This window comes from Felis catus, chromosome C1 (assembly GCF_018350175.1).
Source record: "Felis catus isolate Fca126 chromosome C1, F.catus_Fca126_mat1.0, whole genome shotgun sequence".
NCBI classification, from domain to species: domain Eukaryota; kingdom Metazoa; phylum Chordata; class Mammalia; order Carnivora; family Felidae; genus Felis; species Felis catus.
Genome location: NC_058375.1, coordinates 195,048,092 through 195,068,945, shown reverse-complemented (window position 1 = coordinate 195,068,945; position 20,854 = coordinate 195,048,092). Strand labels below are relative to the sequence as shown.

Below are 20,854 nucleotides of genomic sequence, written 5' to 3'. Positions count from 1 at the left end.
TTTTCTAATTCCAGTAATCTGTGTTATGCCTTACCCTTTGTTGTAACTCCAATTCCTTGGACTCCCCCCTCCCCCTGCCATGATCTTATCCAATTAATAAGGTTGAAATAATGCCATTTGTCTTTTTGGAGCTAAAATTCTAGTGTGCTTTATTCCCTAAATCTTTTTATGTGTAAATTAGGTGCTTAAGAAAACCTGTAGTACATCATCTAAGGAGTTAGATTTTAAAAAGTTTATTTAAAAAAAAAAAAAGTGCGCGTGTGGGGAAATGTCCGGGTGTAGTTTAGTTGTGAGTGGAGCGCTGGGCCAGGTGCAACTCTCAGAAACGTTTTTATGTGTCCCTGGCCAACTATCTCCACACAAAACCCGGTTTATTTATTTGCGCTACTGCGGTACACAGCTAACTCTACCGCCACTCAAACTAGCTTTGTGCAGATTTAAAAATGCTTGAGCCAGCGGCTCCTGAGTTTTACCATAAAACGACCCAGCTGGATCCAGGACAGTTTTGTCACCCTATTTCAGGGCCTCTGGAGGGTCGTACAGAATTATGACTTTGGATTTGAGCGCAGAGCGTGTATACAAGCAAAGGCAAGGAGACGTATAGATTTGGCAACTGTGACAAAGCTTTAAAACTTGCCCCTCAAGCCGCAACACGGGATGGTCGGGACGCCAGGAGCCGGCGCAGCCCGAGCGCGGGCGGTAGGGCGTAATGCAGCCCGACTTTCCCTTCGATTTGCTTTTCCTGTCACGGTGGTACAGAAATAGCAAAGCAAGGGCGGGAAGTCGCCCGCCCGTATTTTCGGTGCGTGTGTGCGCGCGCGCGCGTGCCTGTTTCCCGCTGGCAAGGGAACAGGCAAGAAGCGAGAACGACCCGGAACCCGCCCCCGGGGAGCCGCCGCGCCTCTGCACCAGGGCTCGGGCGTTGCGCTTCAGCCACTTCCAGAACGCTCCAAGTCGCTTATGCAGGCCCCGCCCCCTGCCGGGGTTTCCCCGCCACCCGCGCTCATTTGCATGGCGCTTCCCCTCCCCCGCTGCCATTGGCTGGCGTCGCGCCCCGCCCACTGCCCCTCCACCACGGCAGGGTTCCGTCCCCGAGCCGCCCGGAGCTGCGGGCAGCGGGCGGACTGTTAAACCGCGGCGGCGGCGGCCGGGGCGGGAGCGGGGCGCGCTCTGGAGACGAGTCAGCGGCGCCCCGGGTGGGGGGAGGCGGGCGGGCAGCTAGAGATCACTTCAGCAGCCCCCACCACGGCCGGACCGAAGGTGCGGCGGCGGAGGGGAGCCAGGGCGCCCCAGCAGGCGAGTGGCCGGCGTCTCAGCGGCGGGCTGAGGGGGGTGGGTCTCCTCTGCCGGGGACGGCGGCAGCGCGGGGAGGGGAGAGCGGAGAAGACCGCCGGGTGGACTTGCGGGCCCGGCAGCCGAACGGCAGCCCCTTCGCCCCCCGAATCCTCTGGGCTGTTGGACTCTGGGTCCCGGCACAGGATCGCGCTCTAGGGCAGGGGTCGGACCGCAGCCAAATTTAAACGGCTAAACCTAACAGCCTTGGCAGAAGCTGAGGGGAGGGGAGAGAAGGAGTGGAGGGAGGGGTGGGGGCGGTCCTAGGCGCGGTCACGTGGGGGCAGGGGAGGGGCTTGGCAGGCCTCCCTTTTGTTTTGGCTGGCGCGTGCGCAGAAGGCAGAACACGTGGTTTCCTGGGCCCGCCCCTTGATTTAGCGGCCGCTCCTCTCCGGGTGCGGTTGTGGTGTCGGCTGTTTTGGGAGAGCTCTGAAGCGGAGCTATGTTAGATGTGACCCTTGTTTTCTTTATTTTATACTTTGTTTCAGGCATACGTTGATTTGGTCTTTGGAATTAGATGGGGTGGAGAGGAATCTAAAGAATTATTAAGGAATGGTGTTGCCAAGTTTGTGTTGCTTCTAGGTGTTCTGAAGGGACCGACGTTGCTGGAAAATTTGAGGATATGTGGTGATTGGTAGCCAGAAATACAAAGCTGTTTTCTAGTCATTAAAGAAGAGGCTAGCTTTGCATACAAGAGGGAAGGCACTGGATGGACCCTCTTGTAATGTTTCTTAACTTCGAGAGAATTAGTGTTTGTTTGGTTCCCTGCCCGGCAGATCCACTCCACCCTTTACCTCGGATCAGCTGTGAGGCGCGGCGCGGGGAGGCGGGGGGTTTTGGCGATTTCTTCTTATTTTTTTTATCTGAGGGAAGCACATTCCTTTTTGATTCCCCAAACTTTAGTCAGCTGGTGAGGTTTAAGAGGGTAACTTATTTCGCCTTAACTCCGTTTGCTTAACTTGGTGCTGAGTTTGGGTCGGTAGGAATGTTTTTAAAATGCAGGATTGGGGTAGTTTTGTTACCTACCAATTAAACGTAAGAGATATTTACCAGTACTGCAGACAAAACTGGCGGTGTTTTTTGACTAGGTAAAAGAGGCTTTAAAAATAATTCAATATTGGGGAAAAACTTGGTATTCTGGAATGTAGATTACTTGAGAAAGAGGTTTAGCGTCGAGTGGTTTCTGCTGTTTCCAGTTTTTAACTAGCTGTTTCCTTGGGCAAGTCACAACCCCTCTCATCTCAATGTTTGTTTCGTCCTGCAGATAGTTTCATAATACTATCCCTGCTTTAAGAGATTGTTATGATAATTAAATACCTTCTGTTAGTAAAAATCTTCACCAAGCATTACAAATACAGAAATTGCTAAGGAATACGGTTTTATAGCAAAAGTCAGTTGTTGTTTTTTTTTAAATCCAGCATACTGGAAGAGTATAAACGGTGAATGAATCATGAAATAGGATATATTTGAATATCTTTAATATCTGTTGTAACTATTATTTTTGATTCTTCTCCACTTTCCTCCTATTTACTCAGATCAGTGTCAAGGTTGCCACCATTTTTCTGTAGTTTTAACCTAGGTGATCATTATTTCTCTTCCCCAGCCCTTCTAGAGTTTCACATGATTTTTTACAAATCCAGGCCAGTTCTATCACATTTATTTTTTACATTTATTTTTTGTGCGTCATACGTGCCATTTCTAAATAGCAATTGCTTACTTAATCTTATTATAAAATAATTTGGAAAATAAAGATGAGTGCAACTAAGAAAAATACAATTTGTGTTTCTCTCTATGCCTGTTTGTGTATTTTCCCTATAACTGGGTTCATGTGTTATTTTCATTTAACTCTACCTGGTAAACGTTCCAATGTCATTAGTCTTTGAAAAGTTATTTTTAGTTGCTTAAAATTATATCATGTAACTATCATATTTAAAATTTTTCCGATTGGCAGATGTTTGGGATGTTTCTGATGTTTTGCTAAAGTGTAAACTTCACTACAGAGAATCACCTTTTACTTAAATCTTTGAAAAAATTTTCCCCCTTAGGTTTGTAAAAGAGAAATTACTAGGTCAAAGTGTGTGTGTGTGTGTGTGTGTGTGTGTGTGTGTGTGTGTGTGTTTAAGGCTCTTGAACATCACCAAACTACCTTCCAGAATGTTGTAACTAGTATGACAGTGTATCTAGTGTATGAGCCAACCTCACATTATATCTTTTTTTCCTCTTCTAGTTAGTATTGAAACAAAAAATCTTGCTTTAATTTGCATTAAATTTTTTTTCCACTGATGTCTTGTGACCCATATATTTTATTTTCCTAACTTGTAAGCTGCTGGAAGGAGAAGAGTGTATTTCATATTTGACATGCTGCTAATCACAAAGTGAGTGATCAGTGAATACTTGCCATTTGGCTATTAATATTTACCTTTTTGACCTCTGGAAGATTAGGAAGTGATGTCTTGCCTTTTTTGTCTTATTGAGTTTACCAGTACATTGTTGGCAACGTACGGTCATTGTGATTGATTCATTAGAGTACTCCCTTCATGTGGGGGACTCACTGCTCTTCTCAGAGATGTCTACTAAAAGGTCCAGTGACTTCTCATTGTTCAACTGCTACATTATCCGAGAGCTCCATCCAGTTTTTATGCCATTTATCACAATAACTTAAACTATTTCATTTCCTTTATTCATTTATCTATCTTGTATAGAATTCACTTAAAATTTCATTTTGATCATTCTAGTTTCACAGGTAGCCTTTACTGGGTTATTATTTTTTTAAGGCCTAATGTCTGAAGTTTCTTTGTTTTATTCACATTGTTCTTGATAGTCCACCAGTTATTGCCTATAACATCTTTTACTGCCTTTAACCTACATAAACTTTATATGTATCTGTACTTTTTGTTTTCCTTTATTCAGTTATTTTCCTCTCATGTCCTTTTGCATTTGTCTATACTGTATTAGATTGTGAAGGAGGCAGAAATCTGTTTCTTTTGGTTTTAGAATTGTGTTTAGGATTGTTTACTAGTTGAGTTCCTCAAGTTATAAACTGCAAGGAATGGGGCTACCTGCAACAGAAGTGACCGGTAATAGGGACTTTGCAACCAATTTACTGACTTTAAAGCATATCATCTTCTACCTCTATCCTAAAGTCCTGACTGTATTACAGTACTTTAATGGAATGCTGTATATAGGGATGACCCCAAATTATCAATACAATCTTACATTACTTTCTGTATTTTATCTTCAATTTAGAAAGGCAAGGAGGGTGTATCATTTACACACGATTTCTTTTAATTTTTTTCCTCTTAAATGTTGTCTTAAAGAGAGATTTCCATGAACTGTGCTCCTTATTCCATGTAGGATAAATAAAAAACCAAATGTTAATAAAAATGGTAATATTGTACTTGCCTGTAGACAGTATAATGAAAATCTGAAGACCATTCGTAATGAAGGTTTTTAATACTTGATTCGTAATGAAGGTTTTTAGAAGCATGTTTTATTTCTACACACATGCGGCAGTTCTCTATAAGTATTCAGAATTGGGAGAAAATGGATTCATTTATAATATTGAGGTTTTATTAATATTTGTAATGCACCTTGTATTTATTGTCTGTTTCCAGTCCTGTAAGTCCAAGAATTCTCAAGCATGTTTTTCAAGGTAATTAAAAAAAATTATTTGGTAGATCATTCATTAATCATTGTTTAACGACATGAAATTAAATTGAAACAAATGTGATAGTGTATTTCTAAATGTAAATTTCTGGATCCAAGCGGATGTACACAGAAAAAAACCCTTCATTTATATTCCTATGAGTCATGCACTTACAACTGAATAGTAATAATTCTGCTTGAAGTATGATCTGTTTGATGTGTTATGTGGCCACCCAAGTGGCTTTATCTTTAATTAAATTCCTTTAGTCTTCAAAGAGAATTCCTTTTTAGGGATAGTTTTCAAAGTGGAAGAAGTTCTTGCTATAAACATTACTGAGTACAGAGTACTGAGCCAACTGTACCCTGGTCATGCCAATTACTGCAGTGTTTTCTGCTGTAAATTGAGAATGCCTGTATGTAACAAACCTTGAAAACATGACACTATTTTGTATTTATATCTTCCATCAGTTCCTGTATTTTTGAGGAGTAAAATTATACCAGTATAAACTCTCATTGCTTCTGTTGTTTTAATTGGAATTTTTCTTTATGAGTTATAAATTTAAAATTTTGAATTTTTAAATATTTTATTAATATTTGAAAGAGCTTCTCTCATACTTTGCTAAGAGAATTTGGCTTTTTTGCCTATTCTTTCTCTGACTTTTATAATGGATCAGCTGTCTGAAACACATTTAAGTTGTAACTGTGGAAAATAATTTTTGTCCCTACTTCAGGCTTCTCCCTCTCTCATAATGCTGTTGGTAGTTTTTATTGTTTTAAACTTGTAGATGAGTCTGCCTTATTTGTGATACTGTAATTCCTAGTTTGTGTTACTGCATTTAAGAGAACTGGGATTATCCAGATTCCAGTTCAAAGAGTAAATTAATGTTCTAGGTAGATTTGAATAGGATATTTTCCATGGACTCTGTGGGATATACATTCATGTGCTAGAATATAAATCATAGTCAAAATCTGGAGTATTTTAGGGGGTGGAAAATCAGATTTGGCATTTAATTTTTGTTCATTTTCAGAAGGAAGGATGGTTTTTCTTATCTAAATTGTCTATCAGTTTCAATTCTGAAGATAGACTAGAGTAGCAAACTTTTTTAAAAAATTATTTTTTTTTAGAGGGAAAGAGAGCACATGTGGGAGCAGGGGAGTAGCAGAGGGAGAAAGAGAACCTCAAACTGGCTCCACACTCTTGCAGAGCCTAACATGGGCTCAATCCCACAATGCTGGCATCATGACTTGAGCTGAAATCAACAGTTGGATGCTCAACTGACTGAGTCACCCATGCACTCCTAGATTAACAAACTTTTGATTTTTTTTTTAAAGAATGTATGCCAAACGTTATTTGGTATATGTGACTTACATATTGTAAAGATTTGATCTGCCAAGTATTGGGACCAACTCAGTAATTATTGACATCGTAAATATCTCATTACGTACATGCCAGTTTTGAGGGATGACATATTTACTTTATCTCATGAGGTCTACAGGACTGTTTTACATTTAATTAATGCTAAATTCATAAATCTGATTTATAAATATTAAATTACTAATGGAAATGTTTTGTAGACATCAGGGCAAAGCTTTTTATTTGTGGTAATGCAGCAACTAATTTCTTTCTTAATTCACAGTGAATGTGTTGGATTAAATTGTAGACCAAATATCAGAATTTATGATACAGACTTTAGACTCTTTTTTATACTGGATTAATTTGATTGTATATAATAATGAAGCTTACTATGGCCAAAACAAAAGACAAAAAGTTTTGATTTTTTGTGGCTTTTAAATGTTTGTTATTTAAAGGCATAAACTTTGAGGGCACATAGGTGGCTCAGTCAGTTAAGCATCAGACTCAATTTCGGCTCAGGTCATGATCTCACGGTTCATGAACTCAAGCACTGCATCGGGCTCTGTGCTGACAGCATGGAACCTGCTTGGATTTCTCTCTCTGCCTCTCAAAATAAATAAATAAACTTAAAAAAAAAAGCATAAACTTTGGCTTGTTTCACTGCAATTTTCTCTCTGGTTTGTATTTTTTGGAAAAATGGACTGTTGGCTGTAGGGTTATTTAGTTAAGTGGATTATCTGTAACAGATTTGTAACAGATGGGTTTTTGGTTTTGTTTTTTGCCACAAAATGTCGGGGCTTGGATGTGCTAAGGTAATTAATTAATTACTATTTAAATTGAAATGTTAGTTGAAAACTTTGTTGTAAAAACACAGAAACGAAATTCATGCTCAGGAAATAGTTGATTTTTGGATTATCGAGAACAGTTGCTTCTTGACAGATAATCAGAATAATCTGACTAGTTGCTTTCTTTGAAAGGGTACTGGTTGGTTCCTAAGCTTGCAGTTTTGTTTCTTAAATCCTGTTTGCTTAATATTTTACTTTTTTATGTTGTGGTCAAAAGGAGTTTAGTTTTTCTCTGTTACCTGTTTCAGGTTCTTTAAAGTCCTATATATGAAACTCTTAGAAGGGGGGCCTGTTTTGCCTGATTATCTTAGGTGCATATGAAATAAATGGTCCCTACAGTAAATAGAGTACAGTATTTACAGTATTTTAGCAGCTAGAAAGAAATTTCTTAGATTTAGCTAAGGTCTAAATGCTTTGTTCCCCACACAATTATGTGCATGATTAGAAACTGAATAATAGAACGCAGAATAATTAGAAACTAGATATTCATAAGATCAAGATGCTTCTTTGAAAGCTTTTTAAGGATTTGCCTTTTCTATATTCTTTTTGGATAGCATAAAATATTATTAGTGTCTAAAAATACTAAACAATATGTTTAGCTAAGAACTTTGGGAACTGAAATATTTTAGTTAATGGTTGATTCTTGTTTACTTAGGGGGACTATATACTTTATACTTTGTACTGTCCAGTAAGGTAGGCTTTAATCACATGTGACTATCAAGCATTTGAAATGTGGCTAGTCCAAATTGAGTTCATGCTAAATGTAAAAAAACCCTGGATTTTGTGACTTAGCAAACATACAAAACATAAAATTTCCCTTCAAGATATGTTTATATTAGAGATTGAAATAATATTTTGTGTATAATGGGTTCAGTGGAATTAAAATTAATTTCATGGTTTTTTTTTTTTTTTTAAAGTAGCAAGTTTAAAATTAAATGTGTAACTCACATCATATTTTTGTTGGACAGCAATGTTCTATACTACTATTTCCTAGCCTTAAGACTCCTTTCATAGTAAAATCTCATGTACCTCCTTTCTCGACATAAATTTTTTTTTTTTTATGTTTAATGTTTGTTTATTTTTGAGAGAGAGACAGAGTGCAAGCAGGGGAGGGGGCAGAGAGAGACACAGTTCGAAGCAGGCTGCAGGATCCAAGCTGTCAGCACAGAGACTGATGCAGCCTTGAACTCAAGAATCCTGAGATCATGACCTGAGCCGAAGTCAGCCGCTTTACTGAGCCACCCAGGCACCCCCTTCCTTGACATTTTAAAATACAGCTGGCCCTTGCACAACGTGGGGGCTAGGGGTCCTGACCACCCCCATACAGTCACAAATTTACATAAATCTTTTGACTCCCCAGAACTCAACTACTAATAGCTTACTGTTGATTGGAAGCCATAACATAAATAGCTGATTAACACATATTTTGTATGTTATATGTGCTATATATTCTGTTACAATAAAATAAGCCTGAGCAAAGAATGTTATAAAGTCATGAGAGACAACACATTTACAGTACCTGTTCTGTATTTACTGGAAAAAAAAAAACACATTTAAGTGAACCTACACAGTTCAAACCCATGTTGTTTAAGGGTCAATTGTAAATTTGTTATATTTGATGCTATTAGTTGAAGAAATACTTATTAAGGGCCTGCTTGCGGTGTGCCAAACAATATTATAGGATACAGTACTGAATGAAAACATTCAAACCCTGCCTTCATGTGGCTTTCATTTTAGTGGGAAAAATATATATGATAAGTAATTTTTAGTAAAAATTTTTACATGAAGTATTGTGAGCGTGCTATTGTGTATAACTTAATGTAATATAATTTTAATATAGTGCTTCATTTATCTGGTGACATATGCTATTTTAATTTACTTTTGGCATTTGTCTTGTATGATCTCTGAACTTCGGAATCTGTAGTTTGATATCAAATTAATTTGGAGAAGTTCTTAATTGTTATTCAAATAGTTCTTCTTTTTCATCTTTGCCTTCTGGTATTCCCATTACATGTAAACACATTTTGTAGTTTTCCCACAGTTCTTGGTTGTTCTCTTCCTGGGTTTTGTTTTGTGTTGTTTTGTCTTTTTCCTCTTTGCTTTTCACTTTTGGAAGTTTCTGTTGGCATATCCTCAAGCTCAGAGATTCTCTTCTCAGCCATGTCCAGTCTGCTGTTGAGCCCATCAAAGGCATTCTCATTTTTGTTACAGTGTTATTGATCTCTAGCTAATTCCTTTTTGATTCTTTCTTAGAATTTCCATGTCTTTGCTTTTATGATGATGCATCCGTTCTTGCATGCCATCTACTTTTTTTCCTTTAGAGCCCTTAGCAAATTAATTGTAGCTTGTTGTTTAAGTTCTTTTAAATTTATAGTTTCATGATTCCAACATTCCTTCCATATCTATGTCTGGTTCTGATGCTTGTTCTGTCTCTTCAAACTATATTTTACCCTTTGGTATGCCTTATAATTTCTTGTCAAAAAAGGGGACATGATGTATTGGGTAAAAGGAACTCCAGTAAATAGCCCTTTACTAAGATGTTGGGGAAGCATTCTATAGTCTGATGATTAGGTCTGTCTTTTAGGAAGCCTGTGCCCCTGGGCTGTGAACTGCACAAATGCTTCTGGGTTTTTTTTTTTCCTCCTCTTAGGTAAGAACAGGATGGCTAGAAGGAGCTTGGTTTGGGTATTTCTTTAATTCACTCTTAACGGAGAAAAAGCAAAGCTTTTCAACAGATTGCTTAGAAAGTAATATATCATATGTCACTTTGTTATCCTTATTTTATTTGACTTCACTGTAATTTGATGGACCTGCTCCTGTTTTCTTTATATACTTTTAAACACTTTGAGGTCTCAGTTGCCACACACTTGGGAATTTCCTTCTCATTACCGACTGGACTTTTTAGGACTCTTCTTCTTTGGTAGCTCCTCCTCCTTTGTGCCCCTTCCCCCCCCCCCCCCCCCGCCCCCCCAAATGTGAATGCACTCCAGGGCTTGATCCTGGGCTCCTTTCTCTTCTCTACCTATATTCTCTCCCTAGATAAACTCTTCTAGTCCTTTGGCTTTAAATACTATTTATAACCAACGACTTCCCAAAATAATATCTCTAACTATGAATTTTTGCTTGAACTTTAGACTTGTTTATCTGACTGCTTCCACTTGGATGGCTAATAGGTACTTCAAACTCAACATAACCCAGAAAGTTCTTTCTCCCTCAACCAACTGTTACCCCAAGTCTGCCCAATTTCAGAAAATAACATCACTAACCACTCAGTTGCTCAACCCAAAAATCTAAGAGTCATACTTAATTGCTTTCTTTACCTTAGGCCCCACAAAATCTTGGCTGACAAAAGTTTTGTTAACTGTCTTGAAACATATCTTAGATTCATCCTTTTTTTTTTTTTTTTTCTTTTTCCTCAACTACTTCACTAGTTTAAGCCACCAGTACCATCTCTTGTTTAGATTACTTCAAGTAGCTTTTCGGTCTCCCTACTTCTGTTCCTGGAAGGTATTTCCATTCTTTCTCCATACAAACCTTTTCTCTATGGAACAGCTAGAGAGTAATTTTTTAAAAATAAAAATGTAAATTAGATCACATTACTACCTTATCCAGATATCTTCAGTGGTTTTCCTTTGACTTACATAAAATGTCTGTGCAAACCATTTGCTTCTCTGATCTTATTTCCTCTTACTTTCTCTCTCTGGCTCATTATATTCTAGATATATTTCTTATTTTTGTTCCACAAACACAACAAATTTATTTCTGCTTTCGAGGTTTTTATTAGTTGCCTTTTTCTTGGAAGGCTCTTACCCCCAAATCTTGGTTGGCATGTTATTGTCATTTCAGGTCTCAGAGCAGATGTCACCAACACAAAGGCCTTTGTTCATCTACAAATCTAAATTAACTCCCAATGCTGGCATGCTGTATCACTCTTTAATTTTTTACAAAAACACTATGGAATCCTTATTTGCTTGATATTTTCTTATTTGTGTATTCTATATCTACCATTTGCTAGAATGTAAGCTCTGTGAGAATGGAAACCTTATTTTTCATGTTCACGCTTATGTTTCTAGTAACTGGGATAGTGTCTGTTACATGTTGATCAATAAATATGTATAAATTGAATTGTTAAATGTTTGGTTTTAGGTTGAATATATATTAAATGGAGGTTAAAAATCTAGCTTCTACCAAAAATAGACAAAACTATATTTATGACTCAAAGTTGGCCATTTCTTCATTTTCTGCTTTTAAAAAGTTAATTCTTTTTTTTTCAACTTGTTTATTTCTGTAACTTTTGGAAAGTTTTTATTTTGTTTTTAAAAGATGAAATTGGTTTTCAGCTGCCATTCATGAGTACTTCTCTATAAATAACATGTTGTGGTATGGACAGTCTTTATACTCAAATGAAAACCAGATGAGTTGTAGCCAGATATTCTCACTGTCTTGTTTTTTAAATTGACTTCTGAATCCTGGAGATACCTTTAACTGCTATAAAATAATTGTGATCATGCGGAATACAGCTTATGGAATTGAGCTTATGTCATTTTTTTTTTAACGTGTTGGCATTTTTTTATAGTTGGTATTTGTAAGTCTTTAAAATTTGTTTGGCCATTTTTTTCCTTAAATAAGGAAAAAAGCAACCATCATTAAAACCTGTGCAAGCACAAAAATACTAGAAACATATATCATTCCAAAGTACTTGCAAGAAAATTATGGCTGTAGAGTCCACATCAACACATTGTAGTGTATGTACTCCTAGGGGGAAAAAGCTACAGTATGTTGAACAATTGACTGCCACCTGTAGTGTGAAAACTCAAGAACTTGGACTTTTGGGACAAATCAACATCAGTCACCAGGAATTGTTTAGCTCAATATTGAGGTGAATTTGCAGAATTCATTATTTTATGCTCTAAATCAGTATTCCTTATGCATCTGCCTCTAACCAGTTGTCCATTATGCCTAAAAATGAGCTGGTAACTGAAAATAGTTAACAATTTAAAACTATGTAATGGTTGAAACCATTATTTAGAGTTAACCTGAATGGTAACTCCTTATCTTTCAGGAGTATGCACATCTGATTTCTACTAACTTAAACATATGTCTTGTGCATATATATGTCAGAAACTCCTAAGTTACATTTTGAATAATTTCTTTTGTTTATTTAGTATTTTAATTTTGAGGAAGTCTAGTTTATCAAGTATTTTAACTTTGAGGAAGTCTAGTTTATCATTTTTTCTTTATGAATAACGTTTTTGGCGTTCTATCCAAAAAATCTTTGTCTAACCCAGAATCAAAGATTTTCTTTTGCATATTTTTCTAGAAGTCTTATGATTCTAAGTTAACTTTTATGTCTGTGATCCATTCTATTGGATGTGACCATTTTTATATAACATGTGAGGTATGGATTAAGTTTCAGGTTTTTGCATACGGTTATCTTACTGTTCCAGAACAATGTTTAAAAAAACTAGTCTTTTTACTAGTTTTTACTAAAACTAAAAACTTTTTAGTAGTTTTTACTTTTTAAAAAACTAGCCTTTTTACTAATGAATTGCCATTGTATCTTTGTCAAAAATCAGTTGACCTTATGTGTGCTGGTTTGTTTTGGAGCTCTGTATTCTTTCTGTTAAGTGTTCATTCTTTTACCAGTGCCACACTTATTTTGACTACTTTAGGTAAATAGGTAGCTTGAATCCTCTAGCTTTGTTGTTTTTCTTGTTTTAGTTTCTAGTTCCATGCCTTTTCCAGTATATTTTTGAATTGGCTTGTTAATATCAGCAAAAAATTCTGCCAAGATTAATTGGGATTGTGTTGAATCTGTAGATCAGTTTAAGAATTAACACTCTAACAATATTGAATAAACTAATACATAAACACAGTGTATCACTCCCATTTATTTAGGTCTTCCTTGATTTTTTTAATTGGTGTTTTTTATTTTCAGTTTTTAATTTTAGAAATACAAATGATATTTGTATCTTGACCTTATCTGCTACCTTAGTAAACTCATTAGATCTAGGAGCTCTTTGTATAGATCTCTTGGGATTTTCTATGTAGAAAATCATTTCATCTGTGAATATAAACAGTTTTACTTTTTCCTTTCCAATATGTGTCTTTTATTCTTTCTTCATCTATTCCACAGGCTAGGCCAATAGTATGGTGATGAATAGGAGTGGTGAGAACAGACACCTTGACTCATTACCAATCATAGGGCAAAGGCATTCAGTCTTTCATCATTAATGGTGAAGTAATGCTTAGGCTTTTGCGTAGATGCTCTTTAAACAATTGTCCTTTTCCTAATATATTATTTTAAAAATAATTAAAATAGGTGTTGTTGCTATTTATTACTACCTAAATCTCTGAACACATTTCAAAATCATGACTCGTTTGTTATTAATTCAGTCAATAAATATCTGACAATTTTTGTGTACCAGGCATTGTTTTCAGTGCCAGTGATTAGTATATTGACCAAAATATAGTTCTCTTAAAATAAATTCCTCAATAGAATGTAATAAAATAATAAGTAATGATTAGTGCTATCAGGAACAATAAACATTATGAGGGAATGGAGTGTCATGAGTTGAGGGGCTCAAGCTATTTAACATGTATTAGTCAAGCCAAGACTCTGGTGAGGTGATCGTAGAGCAGAAATATGAATGAATTGAGGGAGCCAGCCATTTTATCTGTGGAAGATTGTTCCAGGCTGAGAGAATTACAAAGTGCCTTGAAGCAGGGACTTTCTGGTGTGTTTTAAGAGTGGCACAGAGGCCAGTGTTGTTGGAGTGTAGTAAATCCAAGAAGAGAGCTGTAGCATATGAAGCATTCAGGGACCTGATAATGTAGAACTTTGTAGATCATAGAAAGGGCGACTTTGGATTTTATTCTAAGTATAATGGTAACCACTTATTTATCCACCAGGTATTTACTGAGCATCTACTGTATGTCAGGTACTTTTTCATGTTGATGATAAACCTACTTTGGAGATATTGTGGGTTTAGTTCTAGATCCCCAAAAACAAAGCAAATACTGCAATAAAGCAAGTCAAATGAATTTTTTTGCTTTCCAGTGCATAAAAGTTGTGTTTTTACTATACTGTTGTCTATTAAATATGCAATAGCATTATGTCTGAAAAAAAAAAACAATATACAGTTGACCCTTGAGCAACATAGATTTGAACTGTGTATGTTCACTTATACACACAGTATGTTTTCAATAAGTATAGTATTGTAAATGTATTTTCTTAATAACTTTTTTCTCTAGCTTTAGTGTAAGAATATACTATATATTACATATAACACGTGAAATGTGTTGACTATATTATTGGTAAAGTTTCTAGTAGTTAAGTTTTGGGGAGTTAAAGTTATATATGGATTTTCAATAGCATTGGTAGTTGGCACCCCTAACCCCTTCATTGTTGAAGGGTCAACTGTACATACCTGAATTTATAAAAATACTTTGTTGGGGCGCCTGGGTGGTGCAGTCGGTTAAGCGTCTGACTTCAGCCAGGTCACGATCTCGCGGTCCGTGAGTTCAAGCCCTGCGTCGGGCTCTGGGCTGATGGCTCAGAGCCTGGAGCCTGTTTCCGATTCTGTGTCTCCCTCTCTCTCTGCCCCTCCCCCGTTCATGCTCTGTCTCTCTCTGTCCCAAAAATAAATAAACGTTGAAAAAAAAATTAAAAAAAAAATACTTTGTTGCTGAAAACTGTTATTTGAGCTTTCGGTGAGTCATAATCACCAATCAAGATAACCATTACATATATAATAATAATGAAAATATTGTGAGAATTGAAATATTGTGAGAATAATGAAAATGTGACATAGACTTGAAGTGAGCATATGCTGTTGAAAAAATGGCATCGGTAGACTTGCTTGATGTGGGGTTACCACAAACATTCACTTTGTAAAAGATGCACAATCTGTGAAGTGTAATAAAGTGAAGTATGATAAAATGAGGGATGCCTGTAGTTAACAAAATAGCCAAAAATCCAAGCCTTCATAGATCCTTAGAAATATTAGTGGTAAATGTAGTTTATGTAATATGGAGGAAGTCAGAAGTGGTAAAGTTTAGGATAATCAGGATACATTGTTAATATGTAATGATCGCATATTTAATAATTTAAAATTAGATTAAATGCACTTATGTTTCATGATAAAACTAAATATTAAGTGAGATTTATTCCAGGGATGCAAGGATAGTTCAATGTTTGCAAATCAATCAGTATGATACATCACATTAAAAAAAAAAAAACTATACAAACACAGTTTAATCTCTTATTTACAGGAGACGTCTATTTTTAGGAGTTTCGTTTAGATGCAAAGTAGAGAGGCTTTAGGCTGGGAATTTTATAAGGATATGCTTGGGAATAGAATATAGAAGCACTTTATGGAAATCCTAGAATGGTAACTGTGATATGGATGGGGCTTCCAGAGACTAGAACCCAAAAGTCTTCATATCCAAGTGTATTAGTTACCTATTGCTTTGTAACAATTTAATGTCTATTTCACAGCTTCTGTGCATCAGGAATCTAAGCATGGCTTAGCTGGGTGCTTCCGGCTCAAGATTTTGCACATGGCTGCATTCCATGTGTTGGCTGGGTCTTCTGTCATCTGAAGGCTTGAGCGGGGAAGGATCTGTCTCTCAGAACACTGACATAACTTTTGGCAGGCTTTAGGTAGTTGTTGCTGGAGACATTAGTCCTTTGCCATGTGGGTCTTCCCAGTTCACAGCATGGAAGCTGGCATTCCAGAATGAGGGTGACAAGATGAAAGCCACAGTCCCTTTGTAACCTAATCTCAGAAGTGCTATCCCGTCACCTCTCCTGCATTCTGTTTGCTAGAAGCAAGTCACTAAATCCAGTCCATACTCCAATAGAAAGGGCATGAATACCAGGAGATGGGGATTATTAAGATCATTTTAGAAACTGGTAGATACTACCAAGTAAGCCCTAGAGATCTCACCAGAGTTTTGTGTGTGTGTGTTTTATTCTAGTTCTATACCATAAATGTGTCTTAGCCAGTCTAAATCTGCATTTTTTCTTTCTTTTTTTTTTTTTCTACCAGCTCTACTTCTTAACTATTAATCTCTTTATTTTTTTTACCTCTTATTTTTAGTTCCCCTTATATTTAGTTTATCAAGGGCCTAAGATGAACTCTGCTGCCTCATGACATTTTACCTTCTGCCTCTGCTACTAGTCACTTTAATTCTGTTTCTAGCACCTTGTTCAAAGTGAGAGAGAGAAGGTGGGGAGGGAGGGGATAGAGTATAGGACCTTTTGAATATGACTACCTCATCTGATTAACACAGTTTTCCTTAGAGAGCAGTGTAGTTATCTAAATACTATTGTAGATGTTTATAGATTAGAATATAATAGAATATTTCTTATAAAATTAGAAACTAAAAATAGACTTTGGGGAGAGAAGAATGTCTACATTTTTTTGAGACATTACACAGAAAAATATAAAAAGAGCAAACATCTCTCTATTTTTAAAGTAATCTCTACATGCAATGTGGGGCTTGAACTCACAACCTTGAGATCAAGAGTTGCATGCTGTATTGACTGAGCCAGCTAGGTGCCCCCAAACATCTATATTTTTATCACATAGAATTAACAACCAATAACATTTGTTCATTTTGCATTTAAGTCATTTTCCTCCCAGTACTAAAGTTTGTAGTTGAAACTCAACTCCTCTTAAACTACCACTTTTAGTTCTGTTTCATGGAAGTTATCTGATGTGCAGCTCACAGATATTCACAGATTTGGTGGGCATTTTTCTGGTTCATTTTTTATTCTTGTAAACACATAAACACGCACACACATATATATGGTGTGGTCTTGTGTTTGTATTCCCCCCCCCCCCATATCAATGCAGGTTTTATTGTATTTTTAAAATCTCTCAGGGGCGCCTGGGTGGCTCAGTCAGTTAAGCGTCTGATTTTGGCTCAGGTCATGATCTCACAGTTCATGAGTTTGAGCCCCACGTTAAGCTCTGTGCTGATAGCTCAGAGCCTGGAGCCTGCTTCGGATTCTGTGTCTCCCTGTCTCTCTCTGTTCCTCCCCCACTCAGGCTCTGTCTCTGTCTCTCATAAATGAAAAAACTTAAAAAAAAGTTAAAATACCTCAAGTCTAAAATACATCTGGCATCTTGCTGTTTCCATAGCTGGACACCTTAGATCTTATTTATCAGCCTGCTGAAATGTTCCTTTTTCAGAAACATAGATGCCATCCAAGAATTTTTTTTGATATCTTTGTTTTTAATTGTTGTAGCTTGTTGAATCAAAGCAGCTGCGTTTGATACAAGTTCAATGTCATTTTCTTCAAGAATTAACTCATCTATCTTGGCTTGAGATACTGAACAAGCAGCACCTGGTCTCATCCAAATCCTGTGGAAGTATTTTCACCCAAGAAATTTTGGATTTCAACAAGAGAACCATTTTTATAACTAACAGTGTTGATGGGGAAGTGAGAATACACAGATCTCATCTCGGAAGCCAGTGTAATGCCCTTGATTATGGCTATAGATAGTGGGAATAGTAGCCAGTTCTTTTCTGTTTCTCCACCATTTGTCAGCTCGGAACCTCTTTTTCTTGTCAAGGAGACTTAGTTCTACATTGAGGTAATTGAAATTCCTTTGCAGGGTTCCTCTGGGACCCTTCACAATAACAGTGCGTCTCTTCAGAGTGACATCAACATTTTCTTGAAAGTCGACAGTTTGATTACTGAGAATGATTCTCATTCTCACAGTAGTTCTAGCAAAGAGAGCTTGTGTTTGTATTGTATTTATTTGGTAGCATATACTGTACCATTCTTTTTAACTTTATACTCTTAGATTTGTGCATATTGATATATATATAAAGATCATTCTTTTTAGTTGCTGTATAGTATTCCATTGTGCTTTATTATGCATCCTCTTATTGCTAGATATCTAGGTTGCTTTGAAAGAATATTTTGCTGTTACAAACACTGCTGTCTTGTGCACTTGTGACAAATACATATTCCAAATTAATGTCAAATTTAGATTTAACTTATAGTCCAAATAGATGTGAGAAATCTTATTTACCCACATTGTCATAATAAGTGATATTTTAGATTTAAAACATTGTTTTAAATTTAGTGATTGGGAAACTGTTCTCTTGCTTTATTAATCTATAATTCCTTCATTACTAGTGAGATTGAGTATGTGTTTAATGACCATTTGGATGTCATCTGTGAAGTGTCTAACTAGTTTCCTCATTTGTAGGAGTCCTTTATGTATTTTGGATACAAATTATTTTCTATTATATATGTTGCCAATATATTCTCCTAGACTATAACTTGCTTTTAAGTATTTTTTTTTAACTGCATTGAAACTTTCATGCTCTTTTACCTTTGAGCATATTTGCTAGTCTTTGCAAAGAATCCCCTTTTGGTTTTGTGTTTTTCTATAGGAATGAGGGTATAGAGTTAACAGCTAGCACCTGGGGACATACGATATGAGAGTGTGGCCATTTAAATGACTATTAACTGTCATGCGTTGAAACAAAACTTATGTAGTATCATTGCACAGTATCTTATAAAACTCGTAATTTTTAATGATATACAAATTTTTTCACTATTCAGTCTTCATAATTTTCAATGGTATAGGATTAACTTTTTTAATGAATCAGACTGTATGGTATATACACTTTTTCTTTTGATAAAATACAATGAAATTTGTTTAATTATAGGATTAATCTTTAGTAGTTGTCTGTTACAGCCCCCACTATTTTCCAGGCAGGAGTAACAGCTTTTATAATGATAACTGATGACTCTACATTTGAAAAGGGAAAAAAATTATTACAGATGCTTTTTCAGAAAAATTTTGCACATTGCTTATCAAGCAAGTTTTTGCTATCATATTATTTTTAACAGTTGTGAAATTATATACTTTTTAATTTCTAGTTCAGTACTTAACATCTTTTAACATTTAGCTTTAGTTAATATTTATACTGTTCAGATTATGAAATTTAAGTTGAGAAATGGATGTTTTGAGCAACTTACTATATTTTATCAAGATAAGTAATTCTTACTTTGGCAGAAAATATGAGATTAAGTTACATTTTCAAATATAATTCCCCAATTTCAGGTTGGAATTTTTTTCTTTTGCCTTTCACTAAACATTGTCTCAAAAAAAAAAAAAAAAAAAAAAAAGGAAAGGAAAAAGGAGTCCTGAGGCACATCCACAAGCATTTGTCTAACACGTGCTAGGTAATGTGCAACCTTAATTGGAGTTTTTGGAATTGGGCCCACAGTCAGAGTGAAGAATAGTTTAGTCTTTGTTGAATTCGTTATGAATTAGGAAAGAACAGAGATATTATTAGGCGTTGGGAAATAAAGGAGGAATTTGGTTTCATTTACATTTTAATCAGAAACATTGAAAATGTTGCCGTTGGAAAAAGTGTAAGCATAAACTTTTTTTCTAGATATTTGATCATTTATTTTTACATTATTTTAGGTTTCCAGTAATTATCTGCAGGATTCGCCATGACCCCAGCTCTGAGGGAGGCAGCAACAAAGGGTATCTGCTTTTCATCTTTACCAAGTACCATGGAGTCTGACAAGATGCTATGCATGGAAAGTCCAAGAACTGTAGATGAAAAGTTAAAGGAAGACACTTTGTCTCAGATGCTGGGATTTCCAACTCCTGAACCTACTCTTAACACTAACTTTGTGAATTTAAAACATTTTGGCTCCTCTCAGTCGTCAAAACATTATCAGACGGTTCTTTTAATGAGTTCAAATTCTACATTAAATAAATACAATGAAAATTACAAACAAAGGAAATTAGGGGAACCTAATTGCAGTAAGCTGAAAAACATACTGTGTAATGGCAGCAACATTCAGCTTAGTAAAATCTGTCATTCTCACTCTGAAGAGTTCATCAAAAAGGAACCTCTGTCAGATACCACAAGCCAGTGCATGACAGATGTACAAATTATTTTGGATTCAAATACAACCAAAGACATTAATGTAGATAAAGTACAACTACAAAACTGTAAATGGTACCAAAAGAATGCACTTTTGGATAAAGTTACTGATGCTGAAGTTAAAAAAGGTTTATTGCACTGTGCTCAAAAGAAAAGTGGGCCTGGCCACTCACATGTGCCTGTTGGTTTCTCAGCTGCTGAAAAAGAGGAAGAAGTGAATGCTCGTTTACTCCATTGTGTAAGTAAACAGAAAATTTTACTTAGCCAGGCTAGAAGAACTCAGAAACATTTGCAGATGCTCCTGGCAAAGCATGTTGTTAAGCACTATGGTCAACAAATGAAATTTTCTATGAAACATCAACTCCCCCAAATGAAGATCTTTCATGAACCTACCACAATTTTGGATAGCAGTTTACCTAAATGCACTGAAATTAAGCCAGAAGTCAACATGTTGACTGCAGAGAATAAATTGTGGAGTGATACAAAAAATGGCTTTGCACGGTGTACAGCTGCAGAAATCCAAAGATTTGCACTGTCCGCTACAGGGCTGTTGTCTCATGTTGAAGAAGGTCTGGATTCTGATGCAACTGATAGCAGCTCTGATGATGATTTGGATGAATATACCATTAGAAAAAATGTGGCAGTGTAAGTGCAAAATTACCCTTAGACCTTTTACTGTTCTGTGTATAGCAGCGATTTTGTCTTGATTTCAAGATACGTTAAGTGGAAATAAGTTTTCTAA

At 36.3% G+C, this 20,854-nt stretch overlaps 1 protein-coding gene across 10 annotated transcripts in view; it reads left to right on the top strand.

Annotated features, from left to right (window-relative positions):
• The first annotated feature begins 1,162 nt into the window (after window positions 1–1,162).
• Window positions 1,163–20,854, top strand: part of KANSL1L (KAT8 regulatory NSL complex subunit 1 like) — a 132,160-nt gene continuing 112,468 nt past the window's right edge. For 7 of the 10 annotated variants that reach the window (XM_045034436.1, XM_045034435.1, XM_045034440.1 and 4 more), the window contains exons 1-3: window positions 1,742–3,707; window positions 4,947–4,984; window positions 19,641–20,757. In XM_045034436.1, coding sequence (XP_044890371.1) covers window positions 19,670–20,757 — 1,088 coding nt within the window. In that variant the 5' untranslated portion in view covers window positions 1,742–3,707; window positions 4,947–4,984; window positions 19,641–19,669. Of the gene's footprint in view, window positions 1,297–1,741; window positions 3,708–4,946; window positions 4,985–17,459; window positions 17,784–19,640; window positions 20,758–20,854 lie in introns of those variants that run through there. The other 3 variants (XM_045034433.1, XM_023259653.2, XM_045034434.1) reach the window with 3 other exon arrangements.